This window comes from Rattus rattus, chromosome 3 (assembly GCF_011064425.1).
Source record: "Rattus rattus isolate New Zealand chromosome 3, Rrattus_CSIRO_v1, whole genome shotgun sequence".
NCBI classification, from domain to species: domain Eukaryota; kingdom Metazoa; phylum Chordata; class Mammalia; order Rodentia; family Muridae; genus Rattus; species Rattus rattus.
This window is the reverse complement of record NC_046156.1, coordinates 193,580,199-193,605,919: the sequence shown is the minus strand read 5'-3', so window position 1 is coordinate 193,605,919 and position 25,721 is coordinate 193,580,199. Positions and strand designations below refer to the sequence as shown.

The window sequence follows — 25,721 nt, the reverse complement described above, 5'->3', positions numbered from 1 at the left end:
TGTGAAAACAAGCTGTAAAGTCAATTTTCAAACTTTTTCAAACTTTGAAGTATCTCATTTATCAACTCGTATGCAATGAAAAACCAACTTTAAAATTTATTGAAACATTTATTTTTAAATGTTTTTTAAAAGACTAGGCTTAACTCATTATCATAGTATCATCTGGAATAGGGAATAAAGGGTTTAAACAACCTTGAGAAAGATTCTGATTTTTTTTTTGTAGCTGTTACTATAGCAACATGCTGCCACCTGGTGGCAGTGTGTTAGTAAGTGGAAAAATAGTCCTAAGAGGAAAAGGTCTAATATTTCAACCTAACACAGGAGAATACTACTTAAACATCATACATAAAGCATAATGCAAGTTAAAGTTAACTTAGTTGACAGACAAGAATCACACTATGACTTTGGAAATCATGTAACATGCTAGGATTTACCACACCACTTCAGAGAGACAACAAAGTCTCAGAAGTCAACTATCACACAAGAATTTTTACATAGGTGTTTTAAAAACATTTTCCCCATCATATGCCTTTCTCTAAGAAAAATAGTAAGTAATAATTAACCAGATTTAAATACTGCATTATGAAAGACAGCTAAGTGTCCAACTATTCCGTCCGGAAGTCAATGATGAAGTAACCCCTCTGCTGGAGAAAAGCTCACTTGGAAATTCAGGGTAAATGTTACTAACCACTATGCTTGCATAGAGTAGTCTCTCCTCCTCAGTTCAAAATGCACATCAGTCACTCTTGGCTAAAGTCTAAGCAAGGTGCAGTGATAGCTCAGCCAGTAAAGTGTTTGCCATGCAAGCATGAGGCCCGAGTTCTGCCTCCAGAACCCATGTGGAAAAGCACAACACATGATTAACGGAAACAGACTTGGTAGCATGCATCTTTAATGCCAGTACTGGAGAGGCATAGACAAGCAGATCCCCAGGGCTAACTGGCCAATCAGCCTAGCCTATTGTGCCTTGGCCAATGAACCACATCCAACGTCACTCTATGACCACACACTAGCACCCACAAGCATGTGCACCTGCACGCACACACAGAAGTTATGTATCACCAAACCTGCTGGCACTGCGGGATCGTCTTGAGGAATTGTAGCTTCGGGGCGGTGTTCTAGACTTCTTCTCCTTCTTCCGTTTTTCATCTGCCTCTTTGGATCTGTCTTTTTCCCGTTCCTTGTCTTTATCTTGTTCCTTCTCCTTTTCTTTGTCTCGCTCCTTTTCATGGTCCTTTTCCTTCTCGCGGTCTTTATCTTTGTTTTTACCCCGTTCCTTGTCTTTTTCACGCTCCTTTTCCCTTTCCTTTTCCTTTTCCCTTTCTCTCTCCTTCACTCTTTCCTTCACCTTTTCCCGGGTATCTTTTCTCTTGTCCCTTAAAACAAACAAACAAATATTTGGCTAAAATAATTCTCTCTCAAAAAGAAAAGACCTCTCTTTCTGCACAATTACCAAAAAAAAAAAATCCTCTGCACTGTCTACAGACATGAGAGGTTGGTGTGACTCGGGTGTGTGGCTGACGGAGGTGCTAAGGGGAGCAATTGGGCTGAGCTGAACCACACTGGTCATGTTTGCGTCAGGGGCAATTCACCGTAGAGGGTAAGGCAGCAGAAAGCTCTAGTTCTAATAAACCTGAACCACAAGCTCACGAGTGAAAACAGTGATAAAGTTTAAACTCTCTGTGACTGCTCCAGAACTCACCGTGACCGCGACCGGCTCCTTGACTTCCGCCTCTCCCTAGACTTAGAGCGTTTCTTATGTGGGCTCTTGGATCTACGTCTATCTTTCTGTCTTGAACGTGACCTGTTATGGGATCTACTCCTAAAGAAAAATAAATCATAAAGATATCAAAACTTATTCTTAGAATTTCAACCCCAAAATCTAAGAATTCTTAAAATCAAATAAGATCATTTAGAAAACCATCCTATTTATTAATATTTTAAATGAACCTTCTCTAATGTTTTCATTATAATAGCAAAATTAAATTACTGGAAAATTTACCAGCTACATTATAGTGTGTAGAAAACAAAACAAAAATAATTAATAGTTATTTTCTCTGTCTTTCTGGGATAGTATTGTCAGCGATAGCTTTCCTTTTCGTCAGAACATCACATGCCTCAAGCCTGTAGACTTTTCCCTTGGCCCAGGTTTTCACATCACAGATTGTCTCTAATTCCTGGCTTCCATGTAAGCTAGCTGTGATTCATCCTGAGGGGAGCAGGTACATACTTCAACAAATTCTGTAAGTGTCCATGCACTGTTTGTTGCAACAAATATGAGAAAGAAAGTAATAAAGCTGTCAAAGATCACATTCATAAGAACTTTAATAGAGTATCTGTGGAAGGATGGATAGCACTGATGACAGTGACAGTACAACAGATGACGCATGAGGTATCTGGGATTTGAATGTCTAATGTGCTATCTTCATCTTATACGTCTAACTTTAATCAACCATTAAAAGAAACCTTTAATACTCTATTATCCCCCCAGAAAAACATAACATGTTACTTCAATTCTGAGGAGGCCCCACTGAAATAACTGGGTATATTTTTAGTGTTATTTTTTTCATAATAAAATATCCTAGGCACGATTTACTAAAATGTAAAACAGGGCTGTCAGTATAGTTCAATGGAAGTCTGTAGAAGATACAATGCCCTGGATCTGACCCCAACACTACAGTAAAACAAAAGGACCAATTTTCTTTAAAGTATAGCAGAACGCATGTACATGACTCAAATACGGAAGCGGTGAGTTTGACAGTGTGGATCCAAAAGGCACCTTTGCCACAGTGACTGAGTTCTGGCTAAGTCTCTGTTTTGTACTAGACATCAATATTCCTCTGCAGTCTGAATCCCACCTACAGTTCCCAAGGTTATCATGAGGACTCAAGCAGATGATGTTTGCAAAGTGCCTTATGGTCCCTGGCACAGCGTAAATATTTAAATTAGCGTACAGGTAAACTTTCATCTTTCTTCCAAAGAAGCCAGGGACAGGTAAGCTTTCCATTTTTAGTATATGTGCTGCCGAAGCGAGCACTAAGCTTTCCATTTTTATTTTTACTTTTTAAAGATTTATTTATTATATACACTGTAGCTGTCTTCAGACACCAGAAGAGGGCATCAGATCTCATTACAGATGGCTGTGAGCCACCACGTGGTTGTTAGGATTTAAACTCAGGACCTCTGGAAGAGCAGTCAGTGCTCTTAACTACTGAGCCATCTCTCCAGCCCCCCAGTATATTTTATATACACAAAATTCGAAGTTATGGTTGTGGTTTTGGTTTAATTATATTACTTATTTAGTGAGTGCAATGTGAGTGCCAAGCACATGTGAAGGTCTGACAACAACTTGTAGGGTGGGTTTTTCCTTCTAGCCCGTGGGTCCCAAGGATTGGATATAAGTTCCAGGCTTGGTGGAAATAATCTTTACCTGCTGAGCTACCTCACCAGCCCCACTGATAGTCATGGTTTAATAAAATAAATTAGAACAAATCCTACAAAAAAAAAAAAAGATTTTAAAAACAAGTCTGAGGTGGGCTTTGAGGCCAGATGCCTAATTGCATCTTACTAGTAAGTGCATTTTCACTTATCCAAAATTTGTTCATGTATAGCTCATTTTAAACTGTCTAAAAATTATTTTCAAATTAAATAACAAATAGCAACTTACTGTCACACTGTATCACAGCTCAATTATACATCGTTTCCATTCACCATTTTACACAGTTCCTAATCCGAACTAGCAACTTACTGTCACACTGTATCACTGCTTAATTATACATTGTTTCCATTCACCATTTCATACAGTTCCTAATCTGAACTAGCAAGTGTATGTAACCTAAAATACAATAATCACAGAACTGCCCTTCTTTCCCAACACTAACGCTATAAATAAAACAAACCGCACAATCTGGGCAAAGCAGAAATACGCTCCTCAAATCATAGCCAAGGACAGTCACTCCTTTCTCCCTGTTCCCAGCAAAGGAGATGGGAAAGTAGGAAGAGGGATGGTGGACACATCACCATTCCCTTTTTAATGAACACACATAGCAAGTGTATCTACTTATGGGGTACAGTGTGATTGATAACTGCACACATGTACACACAGTGTAGTGGTCAAAGTCAGTGTGACCCAACACCCTTCTCCTTAAGCATGTGATATTTCTTTATTAACAGCAGATTTTGAACTCCTTCTAGTTCTCATATGATAAATTGCTACAAACTATAAGCATCCTATGTGTTGTAGCAGGTGAGAACTTTTCTGTTTACTATATGGATTTTGGCACCCATTATCCAATGTCTTCTGCTCCCTCAGAATTGACTGGAACTCAACTTTTAGAACAACGATTTTTTTAAACTTTCATGGGAATAGTTTTCTGCCTAGGAACAGGTGACATTATAATCTACACTGCCCTAAGTCAGCTGGGGACAGGGGAAAATGTAAAAACTTCTTTCAGGTCAAAACCCTCAAGTCTCATGTCTTCAGTGAAAACTGTCCATGCCTCTATTTCAGTGAGAACTCATTTTCTCATTGCTAGCTTACGTGTATTTCAATATGCATGTGTAAAGCATTCTGACCATGTATACTTGTGTGTACATGCAGCCAAGAGCCAATAATTTCTAATTTTAGCTCAGAGACATCTATATGAAAATACTAAAAGTACGAACTGACAAACTTCATTTAAACCTCTTAGAGGACAACTAAACTCTTAGAGGAAGAAAACTACATAAACTCAAAGCCTTTAAAGTGGACAGTAAAGCAGATAACTCAGTTATTGCCCTAATTTTTAAAGGCATGCAAAGTTTCACATATTATCAAAGAAACCAATGTTAGTGGATAAGTTTTAGTTTTTCTCAACTAAGAGCTTAGCTGTCCTCAAACCAAGATTCAAGAAACCAGTCTTTATCACTCTTGGGCACTCTCCTACTTCTCTGATCTTCATTATCCTGTCAACGTGTGGCAATCAATCCACCCACCCATCACCCACCCACCCACCCATCACCCACCCTACCCACCCATCACCCACCCACCCACCCATCACCCACCCACCTACCCATCACCCACCCACCTACCCACCCACCCATCCACCCACCCATCGCCCATCTCCAAACTGCTCTATCTGTTCTACTTTCTGCTCTAACTTTGGTTCCTACTGCACTTACCTTCTGGGTGATTTTGAGACAATGTTTTGCTATGTAGGTCTGGCTGATTTGGTATTTACTATGTATACCATACTGGCTTAAACTTGAGGAACCTGATTTTGAGCTTGCCAAACTAAGAGCTTAGAGACACCAAAGTTCCCAAAAAAGATTTTGTAAACCTTGTATGGACCACACCATTAAATGGGGCTAGAAGTACAATTTACAAAAGTCAAAGAAAACTTCTCTATTTCCCTATCTCATCTTAGAATCTTCTTGATCAGCACAGAAAAAGTAGACTGATGGTTCATGTGGGCTTCCCTTGAGGCCTCCTCCTTTAGACGACCCCCCCCCCAAACATGCATGCACGTTATCTGTGCCATTCTCTCAAGACATCATAAGTCAGCATGCAACAAGGACTCACTACACTTCAGGCATGATTTCTCAAGGAACTTGCAATGAAATCAGGACATGCTGCAATTTACACTCTGAAGTATCCTTTGCACCAAACACAAAGCAATTACATAGAAAAGAAAAAATTAAAATGCTGAAATTATGATAAAAATAAGACAAAAACAACTTGAAGACAGCACTGGTGCTTGGGCCAGAGGGCGGCCCAAGGAGACGTGCAGCCTAAGGACCGTCAGCTTCCCTCGGGACAGAATCAAACACTCTGTTACTTATGTGGAAAAGGCTAGTTTGGAAAAAAATTCAAGTATAAAAAACGCATGCAAATAGAAAACCTTTCTAAAACTAAAGATTATGAAGAATATTAAAAATTAACAATTAGAAAAAATGCTTTCTTCTGAGCACACAGAGAGCAAGCATCAGGCTGGGCAGCACTGGTGTGGCCCTTAGCTATGATGTTTCCATCAGAGCTGCAGTTGTTAACAATCACCAGGTAAGCACACACTACTGACATTTCTGAGTTGTGACACTCTGACACCTTAACTATGTGAAATACAGAACTGAGAGAGCATTGAGCAGACAGCAGAGTCTCACCTGTGCTTTGACTGCGATCTCTTCCTTCTAGAATGGGATTTTGAGCTAGACCTGGACTTTGAGCGAGTGTGGGAACGAGATCGACCGCCTTTCCTTTCATTGCTCTTTCCAGACTCTGGGAGGAAAAAACCACTTTGCAGCGTAAGCTCAGAACAATTAAAGATCCCAGTTAATAATTAGGCACAAGTGGAATATACCACATATAGTGCAAGGGGCCTACTCTCTGTACATCCTCCTCCTGTGCAATTATCCTTCAGAAACATCCAAGAAAGTCATTGCATAAACTCGTTGAGTGCAGCCACCCTGCAGCAGTACATATAAACCAGATGATTATAAACAGCTGTTCGTAGTATTCTGTTGCTGCCATAACGTAAGATTAAAACATGTCTGCAATTCCTAGGACAGTGAGGCTAAGACCTTCCTGCATTTATTTTGTTAGAACCGAACCTAAATTTCAAGTATTAATTTAGGAAATCTAATGAAAGATAAATCACATAGACAATTCAGAGTGGAGTTTAAAGTATTTAGCAACACAAAAATTTGAGTACGTTTTCCTTTAGTCTAGCAAAACTGAATATCTGGTTTTTCTAAATTAGATGCCCTTTCTCTTGTCTTAAAATTAAAACTTTGAGGGAAAGGCAACCTGCTTACATTTAACATTTTAAACATTTATTCTGTCCTTCTTAGCCTCACAGAAACATTCAGACTGCGTTCAGCAAACCAACCTCAGCACTGACTTGTTTCCATAGAGGACGCTCGCTGACTGAGGCTAACGTGCGTCTGCTCAGTAGCAGGGCAAAGATAGTTCGTGCTGAGTTGTTCTGAGTAAGCCACTTACTATGTCTTGAGTTTCAGTCTTCTGATTTGTACAAAGAAGGAACTGAGCAGTGTAATCCTAAAATTCCTTGCACTTCTTAGAACCTATGGTCTTTAGACTATGTCCTATACAACAACACTGTGGCCTTACCTGGTTCAATGGCTGCTGAGATAAATGACTGAGCCTCCCGCACTCGCTTCATTACTTCTTCTAACTCCTTAGCTGCAGCCTGAGGTGTCATCTCAGGAGGTTTTACTATTGCATTGTTGGAGTGATTTATTCTAAATTAAAAATATTAGTATATCACAAACACACACCATAGTTTATAAAACATGAAACAATTAAATGTTAGTATGATATACATGTTTATAAATCTGAGGATATCTCAACAGCACATAGGAAAATAAAAATAGCTAAATACAGAATAGCCAAAAGTAACCTTAGAAAGTGATGATCAATCTTTTACCTCTACCTACTACAATTTTTTGCTAAACAAATAAAAAGCAAGAAAAACTGGTCTAGCTTACTTCTTCAACAACTCAACAGACTGCTACAAGTTGACAAGTGCCTTTGCACACACCTTAGGAAAAACGACAGTGATGGTAATCAGGATTAAAGTGGACACTTCTACTCTTAACTAGATTATGCTAATATCCTGCATACCCGAGCAGGATGAGGAGGACGCAGACCACATGGCCATTTTTTCAGCACTGTCCCATGTCTGAGTCAGCAGTGAAGTACATCTGGTAAACCTCCCTCCCTTATTAGGCAAAGTAGCTTCTGCAACACAGACACACCTGCTGTGTCTATCTTACATTCCACAGAGAAGACTGAGCACCCAATAACAATAGTGACTGATCATTTAAGAGTAAAATCCAAAACTGTTAATTAAGAGATCCACATACGAAACTCATTCGCCTTAATAATCTGCATAAATTACGATTTCTGGACTTGAGTATCTGAAGTGTGCAATAAATTTTTTGCAAACAAGGATGGCTATGAGCAGATAAATTCACAATGTCTGATTAAAACACTTCTAAATACTTAACTCTATTTTCTTCCTAGGATTTGGAATTTACCCAAGTTCTTATTATAAAGAATTCTGCAGTTCAATCACAAGTTAAGCTGCCCTTATCTGCAACCATCACAAAACAAGCCTGACTTATAGAACTACACAGAAACTACAAGCCTAAAGCCACTATGTATCATATGCAAACAATTAACAGTCAACTACATAGTAAAAAAAGGAAGAGGAGGTCTTAAGGTTACAGTATACTTCACTTATACTTAGCACAGTCTTCCTTTCCACAAACTGCCAAGTACTATTTGTTTAAAAGTCTTAATTAAATCAAACATTTTACAACTTTTTCTAAGTCATTAGAGTTTCTTTGTTGAAGATTTCTTACTTCAGCGGCCTGTCTCCAAACATAACTCCATTAAAAGCAAGGGCCCTTGGTACAGAATTTTGGTCTGCAAATTCCACAAAAGCAAACCGAGTTGGCTGAGTCTCATCACCCGCCATCCGAACAAACTTCACTTCTCCAACTTGTTTAAAAAATTCAAGTAGTTGGTCAGCTGTCGTTGTCTGAGGAAGCAGAGTGACATTTTAATATAGTATTTTCCCTTTTTAAGTCAGGTAAGTAAAGCAGTTATGCTTGCAGGGGGGAAGGAGGTGCATTTTCTTTAATGATGAGGTAACTGGCAAGGTCCCCATGCTCCTGTCAATAACTCATGCCTATGCTCCTGATATCCAGTCCCCATTAAACTTCCCAAGAAAGACATGAAAGGCGAAGAGGGCTAGCTGCGGGGAGAACAGGGAATACAGGAAGGGGAGGGGCCACAGGGAGCAAGAGGGGGAAATGAATATAATTAAAATACATGTGAGAACATGAAACCCATTATATAAGATGTGCTAATAATAATAAAATTTATAAACAAGTAAATAATATTTTATCAACAGAATTTTAAAGAAAAAGCAGCTACTACCACCCAGCTTCTTCTTAGTTACCTGTGAATTCAAATTTCCAACATAAACTGTTCTCCTAATCTCGTCAATTTTGGAAGGATCCACATTTCCCATAAGTGGTGGCTGTGGTATCTCTCCAAGTGCTGTGATGTTTGGGTCCAGTGCTGCTGCCGGTATGGCTCCCAAACTGCTAAGTGAAACGCCAAGCTACAAAAACAAAAGTGGACTTTAATGAGGAAGTTTTCATCGGTGTCCAAAGCGCTGCTCTCTAATCTTGTCACCAGTAGATCAATTCAACATGAAAGGAGGGAGAAAGGGGCCTTCTGCTCTAAGCTACATGTATCTGAGCATTAGGTTTTAAGATAACATTTTTTAATTGCCTGGGTATTTAACAAATACTAAAAATGAACAGCACTTTTCCATGTTCAGTGTAGTTATATTCTGTGATTACCATAAACAGCATTATTAAACACTGGGCCAATGCCTTGGAAAGAAGTAAGGTTAGGTTCCTGGGAGCCCATCATTACAATATGTCCAGCAAGCACTCAGTACAGAACTTCCTTATGTCTCTTTCCGTGTGATGGTCCCTCGGGTAATATATGTTGATTCATCAACGCTGAATACATGGCCAACGAAACAACCAATGAAACTTTTCTACATTTTCAAATTAATTAAGTTTTAAGAAAAAGAAAAAGCATTGTGTGTAGGGAATTACCTAAAGAGCAAATTACACACAAAAACAGAATTCCAAAGAATATGGCACTAAACAGACTACACTCACACTTGTCTGCAAAATGAGTACTGAAACAGGGCAGAAGACACTTGGCTTCACCTGGAAATACGCACATCATGGGACGCAGGCTCACTGTTGCTCTAGAGTGTCCGCTGCAGACAGTGATCTGGGGGTTTCAAAACCTTCTACTAAATGAACAAATTCACACAGAATCTGCAAGTGTCACCTGTATTTTGGTCATTCCAAAACACCATCTGGGCGAGTTTGTAATCATTACTACAGCATTTAAGTTCACTAAATTATTAACTTAATCCATGTTATCAGCACTAAGAGAGTATGGTATTAGATTCCAATTTTTAAAAATTTTAAAAATTTAAGGCAGAAATGGTGATATACAACTGTGATCTCCACATGTCACAGGAAGGTGGACCAAGAAGAGTTCAAGGTTATGTTCTCAGCTACAGGGCTGAAAGGAAGCCTAGGCTACATGAGACCCTGATTAAAGAAAAGTCCAAGTGGGACAGAAGGATCTCAGTGAAATTAAATGATGTGTTCAAAGTCACCAAGTGGTAAATGCAAGGCATCAACATGAACAAAATAAAACTGAAATTCAAAAGTTCAAGAAAAATCTGGAATGGTAGGTAGGCCATTTTTATGTGACAGTGGAAGGAAAAAAAAAACCAAAGAATCATCTATCTTTTCTTACAATTTAAAATTTTATGTTTATGTGTACACCACAAAGACCCAAGTGCCTGTGGAGACTGAAAGAGGTTATGGGGTACCCTAGAAGTGGAGTTCCAGACGACTGTAGCCACCTCACAAAGGTGCTGAGACCCAAACCCACGTCCTACACAAGAGTACTAAATACTCTTGACTGCTGAGCCGTTTCTCTGGGCTCCATTGGATAAACTTTCCAGAACATTAGTAAAGTCAGTGTTAGAACACATATCAGGAAGAGACATGTTCATTTTAAAGTATACTTAAAGAGACAGACGTTCTCAGAATTTTAAAACATGTTCTGCATTTGGCAGAAGTAACAACAAAAAAAGGTTTTTTTTTTTTTTAAAGAAAAAAATAAAACCATTTTCATTTCTACTTGTGCTACTCCATAAAACTGATCACTGGCAATATGTGCAAATACACTGTAAACAACTAAGATTAACAATTAAATAGCAGCGGTTTCTAAAGATGAGAAAACAATCGGTCCCCAGCTCCGGAAAAAAAGAAAAAGAAAAAAAAAAAAAGATGAGAAAACAAGTTTACAAAACCAGTCACTTACTGTTGTCACAGACGCCAATCCAACCTTTCCGAAAACATGTGAGGTTATGTAGCTTCTAATCAACTTAGAAATAAAATTCAAATACCTTTCTATGATCTAAAAACACTTCCGAGTCAGTGTCCTATCCAATCTTAAACACCCAGTTCTCTCCCTTCACCCTGTTCCAGCCAAGCATACAAGTTCATTAAAAGTCATCTTGTCCCATGGTCCCCCATGTTGTACAAGACTCAAAGTTTCAGAAGCCACTTCTATAATCAGGAAAAATTGATCAACAGATTTTGCACACACCCTATGGAACACTAGCAAATTAAGTCACTGTCCTTATCTGACGAATGGCCCTCCTTTAAACAGTATGACCAGAATCTTTCTCACACAAAAACCAAAAGCCCAGTAATGGGTATATCTTTCTTTTACTAAGAAATCAAAAGATATTAATTACTGTTTAATTCTTCACAGCAAAAATGTAAGGATTCTGTCGTATTTTCACCTTGTTCCACCTTCTCAGTCATCTCTGAAATGCTTTTTCTATTACCAAAGTTCATCTCCCTTAAAATGGACTTAGTCCTTCTGATCCTCAAACTGGGAAGTGATCTGCGGCCTCCAAGTCTGTGTTATCTAAAGTACCAAGTTTCCTATTTGAATTTTCAAATGTGAACAAGGCTCCAATTATTTCGGAGTAATTCCCAAAGCAACATCAACTGAGGTGACGTGGGGTACATTTTAAGTATGGACTTTGAATGCTGCCAGCAAACACAACAAAGTAAAAATAATTTCTTACTCCTTACTCAACCTACTGCACAGGTCAGTGCTCACACCATCAAGAGGACTTACACTACTCACTGCCGTCAGCGGACTGGAGGTTGGTATGGGAAGCAGCCCTGCGCCAGGCACCAGGCTTGTCATGGTTGGAGCAGGAGCCAGTAAAGAAAGGGCTTTGGCTTCTTCTGGGATTTTACCTGCAGAGGCAAGTTCCAAATATTATGGAAAGCAGAAACACCACACCAACTTTACACTATGATTTTACAATTACCCTTGCACTTAAAAAATAATAATAATAAATGAATCTATCTAGCAGATCCGTACAAACAAACAAATAAGAACATAAGGCTTTCCTTTTATCCTGCTCTATTAGGAAAAATAAAAGTGAGCAAAACTTCAAAGACTAACAATCTCATTAATGGAACATTATTTTAAAAACTGAATAATGTAGACAATTATTTAACACTTTGAGCTATGGGTCACCTGTACTGGAAACTTAATGTTCATGAACCAAACGATATCAAGCATGGACGCTTTCCCAGGACGCTGTTTTCGCGGTGATCGAAAGTTGTGTTACACATGACAACCGTTCGTGTTGGCTGCGTCACTAATAGCACACAGAACATCAGATACAGAAAAGAAGAACATTTTTTAAAGTTTAATCCCCAGAAATGGCAAATAACCAAATTAGTCAAAAAAAAAAAAAAAAAAGAAAAAAGAAAAAAAAAAAACAAATATATGCGAATTGAAACTTGCTCCATAAGCGCTCTCTACCCTGTTACTGGGGCTACCGACTTGAGAAGCAAACAATGCTGATAACCCTCCAAAGGACTCCACTCGATCTCAAATAAACAGAAGAAAACAGAAAACTTGAACACATAATCAGCTTGACTTTAAAAAGGTCCATACCCATCATCAATAAGGTACCTCACCAACTAATACCTAGCGAGAATCCAATCCCGAAGATGCCTTAGGCAATTGATAAAAAGAGTTAGGGACTGAACCAACGAAAATTTTCCTGTCTCAGGGAACTTCTTACAATGCTAACTTTTGATGCAATTTATGTCTATTTATCTGAGAACAGTAACGGGTGCTTACAAAAGCTTTTCTCATTAAGTCTGTCATTTTCTAACAGGAGTAATAGTAAAATCACTTTTTAGTAATAGTAAAAACATTTAAGAAAAAATGCCTGCAACTTAAAAAACAATTTATTTTGAAGTTCATGATCTGCCATATTTAATTTCTGAATTTAAAACAATTTGATAAACACTAAAACTTTTACATTTTTCCTATCTTCTTAGCAAAATAAGGGAGGTGGGGTATATTTCTCAAACTTGATCACATATATAAATTACCATTTCTATTAATTAAGAGCATCTTAAAACTGCATTTTCAAACATCACAAGCTGAAATCTATGTGGTAAATTTTCAAAAGTGTTATGCCTTATTTTAGTGGTAAATCCTATTTACACAGCCAGATGCACAGAGATAAATATCTAAACACTCTCTCCCGGAAGACCTCAAAGCACAATGGAATTCAAGTTGTAATTTTAAACTTTAGATAGTGGTTTTAGGTTATCTATAGAAAAAATAAGAATTACAGTTTAGTGGCTTTGGCAAATGCATACTTTCTAATTTTACAGCATCTAAATTTAACTAATTTTAAAAAAAAGAGGTTATTACTTTAAATTCTGGAAAACCAATTTCTTAACATGCAGAATGAAGATATAAAATAACAATGACTACACTACCACTTATCTGTATATGCCCGTATGTATACTAACTACCACTTATCTATATGTGCCCATATGTATACTATACTATTTGTTAGTTACCACTTATCTGTATATGTCCATATGTACACTATACTGTTTATGTTACTTATCACATTCGCTTTATCTGTTAGACAGACAGTTACTTCTGAAGGTTTAAAACCTGAACACCTTTGGTGAGTGACTGCTACACTGAGGTGTGCTCTCTCTGCTTCAGTACCCTAATTTATTCACCTGAATTGCAACCTAGTAATGTGCCAAATTTAATACTCTTTGTCAATCACCAAACCCAGCTATCCACACAGTATAAAGACTACACAGACAATAAGGTATCCATATGAACCAAGCTCATTACTTAGTACATGAGGCCTCAGTTCTTTTAATTATTAGTGGACTATCAGACTTTCCCTACCTCATGACAATACGCTGTTAAAAATAAGTAACTTTATTATTTCTGTCTTATTCTATTAGAGATACTCTTAAGAAAAATTCCTTTGTTCTATTTCCAAACTATAATTCTGTAAAATGTGTCCTTTAAAGCTCCCCTAGAGCATATAGAAGTATAAAACAAGCATTTAGCATTTTCCCCAAACTACACTTCAAAGAAAACTGAGGCAGAAATCTCTCTCGTACTACTGTGAGTCCTCACTACAGAATCCACTTCAAAAGCTAGTAACCTCTGAGAGTTTTCAACAAAAAAATTCAAGCAAACAAACAAAAAAAAATGCATGCAAATAAATAATGAACAGTTTTCTCCAGTTTCCCCAGAAGTAACAAACGGCTTCCTAAGACCAAGGTAATAAAAGACAGAGACCTCCCCCTACCTTAGATGGTTTTATATGCCTACAGTTCTAGGGGAGGACAAACATTATAAGCCATCAGTTGGTTTTTATGAGAGATGTAGACTTGGGGAAAAAATAAGCACTGAGCCCATCAGAAAATGTTCCTAAGATTCTCATAAGTGTTTTAATGTCTGAAGATCAAAATGTACCTCAGCAACCCACAAAGAAGGCCTGAGCATCTTCACAGCACTGCACTCTAACTTCCTGCAGGAGAGTTTGCTTCATCTCAAGGTTGAGCTCTGTTAATCATTCCCCATAAATTTGCAACATATTACAATCTCTTAATGGAATACCATTCACAAAGAACTGGAAAACCAGCTCACAAGTTAAAAGTGAAAGATTTAACAAAACAAAAACAAAACAAAATAAAAAAAAAAGGGGGGGGACAAAAGAAAAAAGAAATGAAATTAAAGCAAAACAATAAAAACAGAGACAGGGCGTCCATCTTCTGCGGTTCAGACTCCGATCTCATTTCCCCAATGAAGGTTTCACTTGGCGGCAGGTTTAGTGGCATGGCAAACAATGCCTAACTCAGGCAAGTGTACAGGTCTGCCTTGGCCAGTCTAGTCATCTAATAATGCACAAATATCACATAGAGAAAACATACAAAACCAAATTAATAGTCAAAATCCATCTCCCAGAAAATGTGGACATAAAGTTATGACTGATGATTAGGCTCACACCTGTTACGTTGATCTTACTTTTCTAAATGTTAACATTTATAAAAAGAAATCTGAAATGCACGTAACAACAAGAAGGTCATATTTAGACAAGTATAATGAAAGTATATTTTATTCAAAACGGCACATTTCCTTAACAGTAGTTCCTGCTCGATGGGTATCAATAGCTCTTCTCCACCCTCTCCTCACATTACTGTCTAAACTAAAAACCAGCAAACTGAAAAAAACGGAAAAACCTGGTAAAGTGTTTTATATGGCCTTCTCGGTTACACCACGGTGTAAAGCATGCAGGGAGTCACGTGTTCAGGGCATACCCAGCCCCGTGCACCTCCGCTGAAAGCCTCCTCCACTACAGACTGCCTTCATCTGCTTTCCTCACTCTGCTCTCTCTTTTTATACAACAATGTAGTACTTCTTTGCTGGAAGTGCGTAATCAGATTTAACAGCTAGAAAAGTCATCAGCTATATTTAAAAGGCCTAATTAAAAAATGTGTATCGGTTTCTTCCTGATATCTTATTAAGGTACCTTAAGATACTTTATTAAGGTACAGATAAAATGCTGTAAATTTTTAGATTTGCATGTCCAAAAATGGTAAAGTTTTCTTGCAAAATGTTATCATTAAAAATGCTTAAAGTTATAGCTGACTGTTTTATTCGACCAAGTAAAACAAACCAAAATGAGACTCCCATATTCTATAACCTTGAACGTTTCTTACAAACCAATGTCTTTAATTGTATGGGATTACAGCAAGGTTCCAACAACGATTTAAAATTCCTCCTTCAAATTCAGTAATGAGAAAGTCTATGCTATATACTTCTCTGCTATTTCCAGTTTAAGATTTCTTTCCTGTGCAGTTTCATAGCGTGGAACCTTATAGAATTCAAACTTCTTCCTCTCTCATCTTACCCCAGACTCAGGGCTCCCTGTGCTCTTAAAGACCATCAGAGAAGAATATGTTTGGCAAATAATTTACTCTTAACCACATTTATCTTCTCTATCTACTCTAATCCCTTAAATATGAGAACTATGCTTTCAAATTTATCTGGGGGTAAAAAAGAAACCAGAACTTCCTGTTCTGGGATTTCAAAACTACCATTCTGGGAGGAGTTGTATCTTATAATGCTCTCAACATTCCAAAACAGGCATTCTGAAACAAGCATAAAACTCTCAAAGTGCAGCAAACTCCAGATGAACTAATGATTTTATTGTAAATCTAGTAACTACAACAAGTTTTTAAAATTACATATAAAAAGCCCATTAAATTGTTTCTAGCATATTTTTATGCTATAAAATAGTTACTACCATCTAGCAAAAATAAATAAATAAAATGTATGTATAAGCCAGTCAGTACTCTAAGTTAGTTGTACATTGAAATTTTCAAAATCAACAGCTAATCATATATGAATGACTCTGGAAAAACATACCATTTTTGATAATAATTAGCTACTAAAGCAATGCAGGAATGTAAACCTTAACAAGTAACTGAAGACTTTGGGCCTTGCTCCCATCTCTGGCACCACTCCCTGATGGAGGCTTTAAAAACTGCATTCTAGTTACCCTCCCCAATAAAAGCCAATAAAAGAAAAAGTTCCGGGTATATAACAAAAATTACACAGAATATAAAACAATAGTCCCGTAACAACTGAGAGAAACTACCTTAAGAGGATATTTGAAAGAATAAACTGAGTATTTTTCAAATAAATATAAAATATCAAAACCCCAATTTGACTGAATATACATTATGCTTTACTTGGAAAATTCTTAACTCTGTCCTTATAAGTATACACTTACATATACATTTAAAATATTTCTTATACCAACTTAAGTTTTTAAATTCTAAAAAGCTCTGTTTTACAATCTGCGAATTGGCTACAGAAAAGCCAAAGCCAACTATAAAAGGCCAACATTTAATAAATTTTATAAATGTTCAGTTGTAAAATTTCAAATATCCATAAGTAATAAACTAACCACTTCAGTATAATTTTCTTCTTCAAATGTCATTTTTGTTTTTCACACACACAAATGTGAGTGTGCACAGACTGACTCACACATAGAGTACTGGCCAATTCCCAGGAAAGCTAAAGGCTATAGTAACAGATGGAACAGATATTAAAACAGTAAGAAAAACCATAAGATACCAACCTTCTGCACAAGGAACTACTATCAGAGCTCTGTCAATAAAAACCGTGTTAGTTAGATGCTGGGCCACACCAACACTTGATGGCTCACGAAACTTAATATAACATACTTTGGAGGAAAAAGCAAGAGGTGTATTGCTGCAAGATAAAAAGAAAACAAATAGATTAATAAGTATTTGCACAGTTTTATAATTTTCATTTGAAATTTCTTTCTTATAACAGACTTAGGTCATTTGTTGCTAAAAATGACTAACGTGAAATAACAAATTTTAGTCATTTAACACTGACTTGTCTGACAAAAACAGAGGTCACTCTAAGGATCCCTACAAATCAGTCAGCCTTTGAATGAAATTCAAAACAGCTAACATGTTATCAGTCAAAATCCCTTTACAGACGTTCCCATCCTCATGACTTCAAACTGTAGTCTCTCCCACCCCTAACCGATTCCCCAACATTTATATTACTAAAGCTATGGTAAAGCCATAGCTAGTGTAACACGGGAGGCCCTGGGTTCAATGCCGCCAATCCAAAAAAAAAAAAAAAAAAAAATTCACCGAAACCTTCACAGTAATCATACAATTCGGTAATATGGAACCAAACAAGGAGTTTTGCATGGCTTCAGGCTACAGAATAAGACGCTTTTTAGGACAAAAACAAAAAGGTTTTACAAACAAAATATTATGTAATTCATTTTGCAAAACAGTAGACACTCTAGTTTGTGTGAATGCTAGTGACCAATAAGTCCAGAAAAAGATCTCAGATCCCCTGGAACCGGAGTTACGAGAAGTGAGTTGCCTAAGGTGGGTGCTGGGAACCTAACAGTAGTGCCTACACTCTAACCACTGAGCAACCTTTCCAGCCCCTCCAGTCCCTTTTTTCACTAAATTTGTTCTCTGTGATTCACCACATACAGCAACAAATCCACCCTTACAACAACATAGAATAACACTAAATGGTTAAAGTTACAGCTACACTGTCAACCTGTGATGGTTAGTATTGCTAGTCAAATGGACTAGATCCATGATTACCAAAGAGACAACTGAAGTGGGAAGACCCACACTGAATATGGTTGCTACTAGTCCCTGGACTAAATAAAAAAGAGAAAGCTGTGAACACCATATTGAGGACTCTGCTCCCAAGTGACCCATGAAAGGGTCGTCTGACCCCAAAAGGGGTTGCAACCCGCAGGTTGAGGACAACTGATACAGTACTCCACAGTGTTCAGCAATTTTCATTTTATGGTACACTTGTACATGCTAGGCACTGAGCTACATGTACCCTCAGTCCTTAAGCCATTTTCTTAATCTTCATCTTCCACCAGTCTTCCTGAAATAAAGCCCAACTTCACAATTATTTTGTAAACATGTAAATGCTTATTTGAGAAGAGTTATATTGAACATTACAGATTTCATATAGATGCTAACTGACAAATGAAATTTCTTTATTATTATTATTATTATTGTTATTATTATTATTATTATATTATTTTCAATACAGGGCTTCCCTGTATAGCCCTGGCTGTCCTGGAACACAAAGACCTGCCTCCTGAGTACTGAGATTACAGCATGTGTCACCACTGCCAAGTATCAACACTATATTATTTATAAATCAGTAATGTTTATAAATCATATGCTTAGGGGTTGGGGATTTAGCTCAGTGGTAGAGTGCTTGCCTAGGAAGCGCAAGGCCCTGGGTTCGGTCCCTAGCTCCGAAAAAAAGAACCAAAATAAATAAATAAATAAATCATATGCTTAGTCTTTCTAGTATATCTAAACTATCTAATAGAACTATTTTTCTTTATCACCACTTTGATTATTTTGTGATATTAGGGACTACACTCAGGGCCTCAAACATGCCAGACAAGTTCTCTCTTTTTTTTTTTTTTTTGAGCTGGGGACCCGAACCTAGGGCCTTTGAGCTTTGCTAGGCAAGCCCTCTACCTCTGAGCTAAATCCCCAACCCCCAGACAAGTTCTCTTAACTATGAAACACACCTCTAGCCCCTATCACTTTAAAATCTAATTTTGATCTCCGGGATTCGCTATGTTGCCCAGGCTCACTTTGAATTTCAAATCCGCCTCTCTCGGGCTTACTGGGAGCTGGGAATACACATGTACCACCAAATCTCATGACCACAGTCTTACTTTTCAAAAAGTTACGCACTCTGTTTTGTTTAAAAGTAAACTTCTGTAGAAAACAGCTGTCTGCCCAGCAGCTGACAAAGCACACCTTACATCCCAGCCTTTGAAAGACAAAGGCAGCTCTGGTCTACAAAGCTAGAGAAATCCTGTCTCAATAAACCAAATTTTTTTTTTAAAAAGGCGCTGTCTAAAAGTAGTAGATTTTGACCTCATTTGTTGAATCACGTTTTAGGGTTTTTTTAGAATATAAAACTTCTGGGTTTTAAGTGGAGAGATTTAAAAACAAAACAAAACTCACTTCTAGGGACAGGTTAAATTTCTGTGGTCCTAACTGGGTTTTTTTTTTTTTTTTTCATGAAACATGGTAGTTACTTTACAGTGTTTCTCAAAATGCCAATGTAGTTAGCATGTGTCTAACATTTTATTAGTACATCTACATATATCTAAAGATGTAAAGTGGCTCTCACCCCTTCCTGACCCTTCAACCCTTTGACACAGTCCCTCATGTTGTAGTGACCTTCAACCATAAAATTATTTTTGTTGCTACTTAGAAACTATAATTTGGCTGTTTGAATCCTAATGTAAACATCTGTGTTTTCCAAAGGTCTTAGGTGACCCCTGTGAAAGGGTCATTTGATCCCCAAAGGGGTTGCGACCCACAGCTGAGAACACCTGTTTTAGAAGATCTATCAAAATTACATAGTCCAAAACATGGACAAATAGTTTTATGCATGCAATTACTGGCCAACATAGCATTTACCTAAGGACTCCAAAAGTACTTTGGATGGCACAGATCTCCAAGCCTTTCTTACAAAGCGCTGACACTGCCTGCAGACCTACCAATCCCTGCTGATGATCAACATTTCCAAACCCATCCAAACTCATTCATTTGTAATTAAAAATTTTAAAGATAACCAACATATGACAGAATTTCAAAAACACTCAACACAGCACATGTCTAAATATTACTTTAAAGCACAGCAATATGAAAAGTGCTTATTACAGATAAAGTAAAAAACGTTTATAATCACAGTGTATGACTCCTTTGATTACACTGTATTGTAATAAATAGGCGCATATAGAGGATCAGAAGGAAAAACATGCCAATGAAAGGAGCTTGGTGGAGTGATGCTAAGATCATACTTTCTTGTTCTGCATTCTACATAGAATGGCTGCTCTGGTTAGGTTACAGAAGAAGGCCCCGTGGCTACTACTGTTCCTGAGTTTATCCAGCTGAAGGCACTAGAAGGAGGTGGGGCAGGCTACAGCACGAGTGTGTCCCTTGGAGGAGGTTTGATCTTGTTCCTGGCTCCTTCCTGGGGTCTGTCTCTTTCCTAACCACCTTATTTCTGCTTGGCCATAGGCTGAACCATCAGAGCCAGCCAACACACTATGAAGCCTCTAAAATCCTGAGCTGGAGTACTCCATTTGATGACCTTAGGTGTTTTGCCATGACAACAAAGTAGAACAGACAGACACAGCATATGTAATGTTTTAAAGTTAACTAGGTTACTTTAAGTAACTAAGTTACTTAAGTAAATAGACTTTTACTTTGGTTCTTGGAACTTTGAAAACCAGAATAGTAGGACCCCAGAGCAAGCAAGAAAAACTGCACAGGTAAAAATCTCCCCGGTGGTGGAAACCAAAACAGAATTACCCTTGAGGAGGTTAGTCAACTGAAGGAAGGGACAAGGGAACTTGTACCATACAGATACTCCCCAACTGTGTGGTTGCTACACTATGTTTAAATCTGTAAAAACTCATTCATCTCCACACCATGATGTCTGTTCATTTTTCTGTATAAATATTAATTATAATGATAAATTTACTGAAAAAAGTCATTTGTATAAATAGGTGTTCAGGAACTATGAAATCCAATTACTGTGCAAAAAGTTGGACAGTAATCCTGGATATTTAATTATCTGGCCACAAGAAAAAAAATCAAATAATTCTTAGTATTTTCAATGAATGTCTACATAAATCCTCTTTTAATACTGTGTATTATCTGTGCAAGTGTACGCACAGGTAGGTGCACCTGTGGAGGGAGGGAAGACGACTTTCACAGCTGAATTCTCCTCTTTCACACTGGGTTCCCGTCTAGAGACTGAACCCATGTTATCAGCCTTGACCCATATTATTGGCCTGTTTAAATGAAAGTTTAATGTTTAAAATTAAAATGAAACTGCCCCCCCCCGCCCCCAATCGGTAGGATCCTGGCATTCACATAAAAGCCGGGTGTGGTGGTGTGTGGCCGAGGCACTAGCTCTCTAAAGTAGATCCCCAGAGTGAGCCAGCCAAGCCAGTCTGTCAGAGCTTCAGGTCAGAGAAAGAAAATTTTTCAAAAAATAAAGTGGAGAGCAAAAAAGGAAGACACCTGATGTGACCTATTTTCACATTTCACTAAAGAAATTTATCTCCAATTTTCAATCAAACAACTGCTCGACTTCTAAATAGTAATCACAAAACAATGTTTACGTGATAATCAGAACCACTATCATTATCTTTGACAAAAGTACTACTGACTGAATTTTTATACACTTCAGGCCCAAAATACAAGTATATCCTTAAGGACCAGCTAGCATAACTGTATTATGGAGAGGAAAACCTAATCAAGTTTATCAGTATTCGCTACAAAACCAAAATGAAGCTCTACTCCTAAACTTATAAAAACTAGGTAAGAGTTTTTGTCAGGCAACAACATTGCCAAAGGAATTATTGTGACATACTGACTCCATTAATACAAACAGCAGACCATTTTACCCCCTTTGATCTTTAAACCCCAGTTAATAACTTTTTTTCATGCAGGAAGAAAACTGGATTTACTCAAGACCAGTCCTGAAGAAGACAAGGTGGACTCTTTAAGATGCATCTTCCCCAATGCCAGTTAATACCTGGCAGTGTTTTACCATCATACAAATGGCATTTCATTGGGAATGAAGAACATTCTGTAATATATTTCTTCAGACCCTCTACTGTCCCAAGGCTGGTTTACAAGAGTTCATGGGCATTGTATTTTACTGACTGGCTTCCAGGATACAGCTCTCCTACGAACACTCTTTAATTACTAAATGTTGAGCATGGAAGATAGCTGAAAGCATCTTTAAATGTTAAGAGATACTACAAATGTTAGTGCCACAGTTACATCAAACCTTATGCTCATGCACTTATGCAGGATTCTTTTTTTTTTTTTTTTTTTTTTTTTTAGAGCTGGGGACCGAACCCAGGGCCTTGCGATTCCTAGGCAAGCGCTCTACCACTGAGCTAAATCCCCAAACCCTTATGCAGGATTCTTGTCAAAAATATACTGCTTGAATCTCAGCCTATACTCAGACTATATGTCATTCTACTAACCTACATAACAAAATGTCAACTTCATTAAAGATTTTTTTTTTTTTAAGTGAGGAAGGGGCTGACCTGTTCTACACTGGAGACAACTATATATCATGGTATTCTCTGAAAATATACTAGATAAAAGGGGGAGGGGCACTACTAAAACATCGAATTTTCTTTTTTTCTTATTTTTGTTTTGTTTTTTTCTGGACATATACTAGATAAAAGGGGGAGGGGCACTACTAAAACATTGAATTTTCTTTCTTTTTTCTTATATTTGTTTTGTTTTTTGAGACAGTTTCTCTTCACCCACAGAGCACTGGCTATCTGAACTTGACCAGGGTGGGTTTGAACTCAGGGGATCCTGGTCTCTGCCTTCTAGAGTAAGGCTTCTGGGATTAAAAGCATGTGACACCACGCCCAGCTAGAATAATTGAGAATTTAATAGTCAACCGCACCAAGAGAAAAGAATACTAATGGGCATTCACTGTTTTATTTCAACTTTTCTGAAAGCATGAAATATTTCCAAGAATAAAGGAATTAACATTAAATATCCACATTCGTAAGAAATCCAGTGGTTCTGTTACTTACAGAGAGTAGAGAGATATATTGTTCTGTGTGCATGACTATGAAATGAGCCAAAATCTTTTCCCAAAAATCATGAGCAACTTTTCCTTCAAATAATTTTAGCATAAAGAAAATACTGTGAACCTTAGTATTTTCTTAAAGTTTATAAGCGCGAAAATGTTAAGAACAGTAAAACCACGATGAGTTTTCTGATTAGTTAATATTGCACAGGGGAAATTTACCACTTCAAGTACATTGCCTAGGAAGCGATATCGACATATAAATGCCAATGAAGCGCTGGATTTTAAACCCATGTTCACAGTAGTGATAATTCTGCACTGACTTATACTTTTTGAAACGTCTGAGCCAGTGTGACCTTTTCGGAGGAAAATTCAGGCTGTTGCCAAAAGGAAAGATTGACGTGGTCCTTAAGATCGTGAATATAGGCTCGGTTAGAAAAACCGAAAAGATGGTAAATGTCTAAGATCACCCCGGAGAACAAAAATAGTCCGGATTCCATGTTGTCATCCGCAGTCTGTCTCATCAGCACTTGCTAACAGCCTGACACTAAGAACTAAAGGTCCGGGCGTTGGCGTTGCTGGCGTTCTCCACGATTCTCCCAGTGCAAAAACGTTATAGGCTTTTGCCATGAGGACTCCCGCCGGCCCACCTGCGGCCATCTTAAGTTCGGGGGAAACCAAAGGCCTGGGGCACCCAATTCGAAGACCGGGCATCAATCACAGTCCTGGGGGCTCGACAGGGTAAGGTACTCCTGAGTCTTTTGCAGGAACCCCGCGAGGAGCTTAATCAACAACACCCCAATGCGAAGAACCCCGCAGCCCGCCCGGTGCCCACATCAAACATGGCCGCCTAGGTAAGCGCGCGGTCACGTGACGCCCGCGCTTCCCCCGTGCCTCGGCGCCGGAGGTCTCGATGGCGGCGCGCCCCTCCCCCCGCCGGGCTCCAGCACTCACTCTGGGGGATAGAGTCGTAGCTCCTCGATTTCTCCTAGGAAGGAAAAGAGCGTCCGCATCTGCTCGCTGGTCACCGCCGACGAGAGGTTCGTCACCTGAATCACCGTCGTAGGGAAAAGGCCGAAGCCTAAGCCCAAACCGAAGCCGCCGCCGCTGTTCATCCCGGCCCTGCTGCCGCTGCCTTCCCGCTCCCCAACGTCCACGACGCGTCAGCGACGGAGCCTGGGAAGCGAAGGCGCGCGGCCGTGAGCGCGCTCCCGCGTGCTAATTCGCGGCGCCCGGCAGGTCTAGCCGCCCATCGCGCAACTCTTCTGCTCCGGGGGCTGCGCGCGCCGGCCGGAAGCGTTGCCCTGGCAACGCGGCGGCTCCCTGCGGGGTCCCGGCCGCTCCAGCTCTGGGGCCAGGTCGCTGGGATTGTTGCTAGGCTTCTCCCAGGTCTTCAGAGAGGTTACCAGCTGCTGTAGCGAGGGTTGCTGCAGGGGTTGTGCCTACAAACCCCATCACGTCTCTATGCTTCTGTCATTTAAGAAGCCCGGCTCTTTCTCCAAATCAGGCGGAGGAACCTAGAGGCCTGGGCTGCAGTGGGGAAGGGACAATGACATCTGGACATTATAAAATAAATACCTGACCAAACTATAGCTTCATTATTAAATGGCTGCAACCCCACTTAACCTATTTTCAAAATTGGCAGGCACCCTGATTATGAGAATGCTTGGGAATTTTCACGCCAAGGATGGAGGTTAGGGTAAGTGAGTGAATGAACGATTTTGGTGTCAATTTATAACGTGCATTTTATTCACTAGTGGGCCTTAATATCTATGCTATTAAGCAAAGGCAGATAAAGGACACAGACAGTCTACATACAACTTGCACCTTAAGTCCTGGAGTTGCCCCACAAACCACACGAACACTAAACTCAGAGGGATAGTTTATTGAACTCACACCTCAAGACTGATCAACCAGAGCAACAGCTCAAAGCTGAGCGCTGGACATTTCTTATGGCCATCTTAAAAAAGGTTAAAACCACAAAAACAACAATGAACTCGTAGGCAGGTGCTGGAAATGCTGCCTGGTGGGCGGACCTCAAGATATTTTAGACATCGTGACCTTTAATTTGATGGGTCCTACATGAAACTAATGGTTGTGGAATTTCTTAAGATTAACAAACCTCATACAGAACACAACAGGGTATTTGATCAGCATGACCTGCTCTGAGTCAAGTTATTTTTGTGTCAATGATTGGCAGGCACATTACAGCAACAATATGAAATAACCTGGCAGGCATTGAACAAAATGGCTACAGCTCCGCGGGGGGAGGGGCCTCAAAACATGCACTATTATTAAGACTTTGTTTCCCTTTTTGAATTTGTTCTGGTGGTCTTAAAGCAACAGTAGAGCCGAGGGTGTAGTTACATTGGTAAATGTTCGCCTTGTGTACTTGAAAGCCCAGTGTTGACACCATAAACCTGAAATTGGCATAAACCTGTAATCTTGGTGCTGGAGAAATGGATGGATGGATAGATGGATGGGTGGATATAATGGTAGGTTAAAGAGCTGACACCTGATTGGGAAGCAGGGCAATGTT

At 38.8% G+C, this 25,721-nt stretch overlaps 1 protein-coding gene across 4 annotated transcripts in view; it reads right to left on the bottom strand.

Moving 5' to 3' along the window:
- Srek1 (splicing regulatory glutamic acid and lysine rich protein 1) overlaps positions 1-24,437 on the bottom strand; it is a 35,439-nt gene extending 11,002 nt beyond the window's left edge. Inside the window, exons 1-9 of one of the 4 annotated variants that reach the window (XM_032898963.1) lie at positions 24,137-24,437; positions 17,130-17,263; positions 11,765-11,889; positions 8,964-9,128; positions 8,362-8,540; positions 7,106-7,236; positions 6,139-6,253; positions 1,703-1,822; positions 1,068-1,376 (exon numbers count right to left, since the gene is read on the bottom strand). In XM_032898963.1, the coding sequence (XP_032754854.1) occupies positions 1,068-1,376; positions 1,703-1,822; positions 6,139-6,253; positions 7,106-7,236; positions 8,362-8,540; positions 8,964-9,128; positions 11,765-11,889; positions 17,130-17,263; positions 24,137-24,297 (1,439 nt within the window). In that variant the 5' untranslated portion in view covers positions 24,298-24,437. Of the gene's footprint in view, positions 1-1,067; positions 1,377-1,702; positions 1,823-6,138; positions 6,254-7,105; positions 7,237-8,361; positions 8,541-8,963; positions 9,129-11,764; positions 11,890-12,175; positions 12,401-17,129; positions 17,264-24,136 lie in introns of those variants that run through there. The other 3 variants (XM_032898962.1, XM_032898961.1, XM_032898964.1) reach the window with 3 other exon arrangements.
- Positions 24,438-25,721: the final 1,284 nt, after the last annotated feature.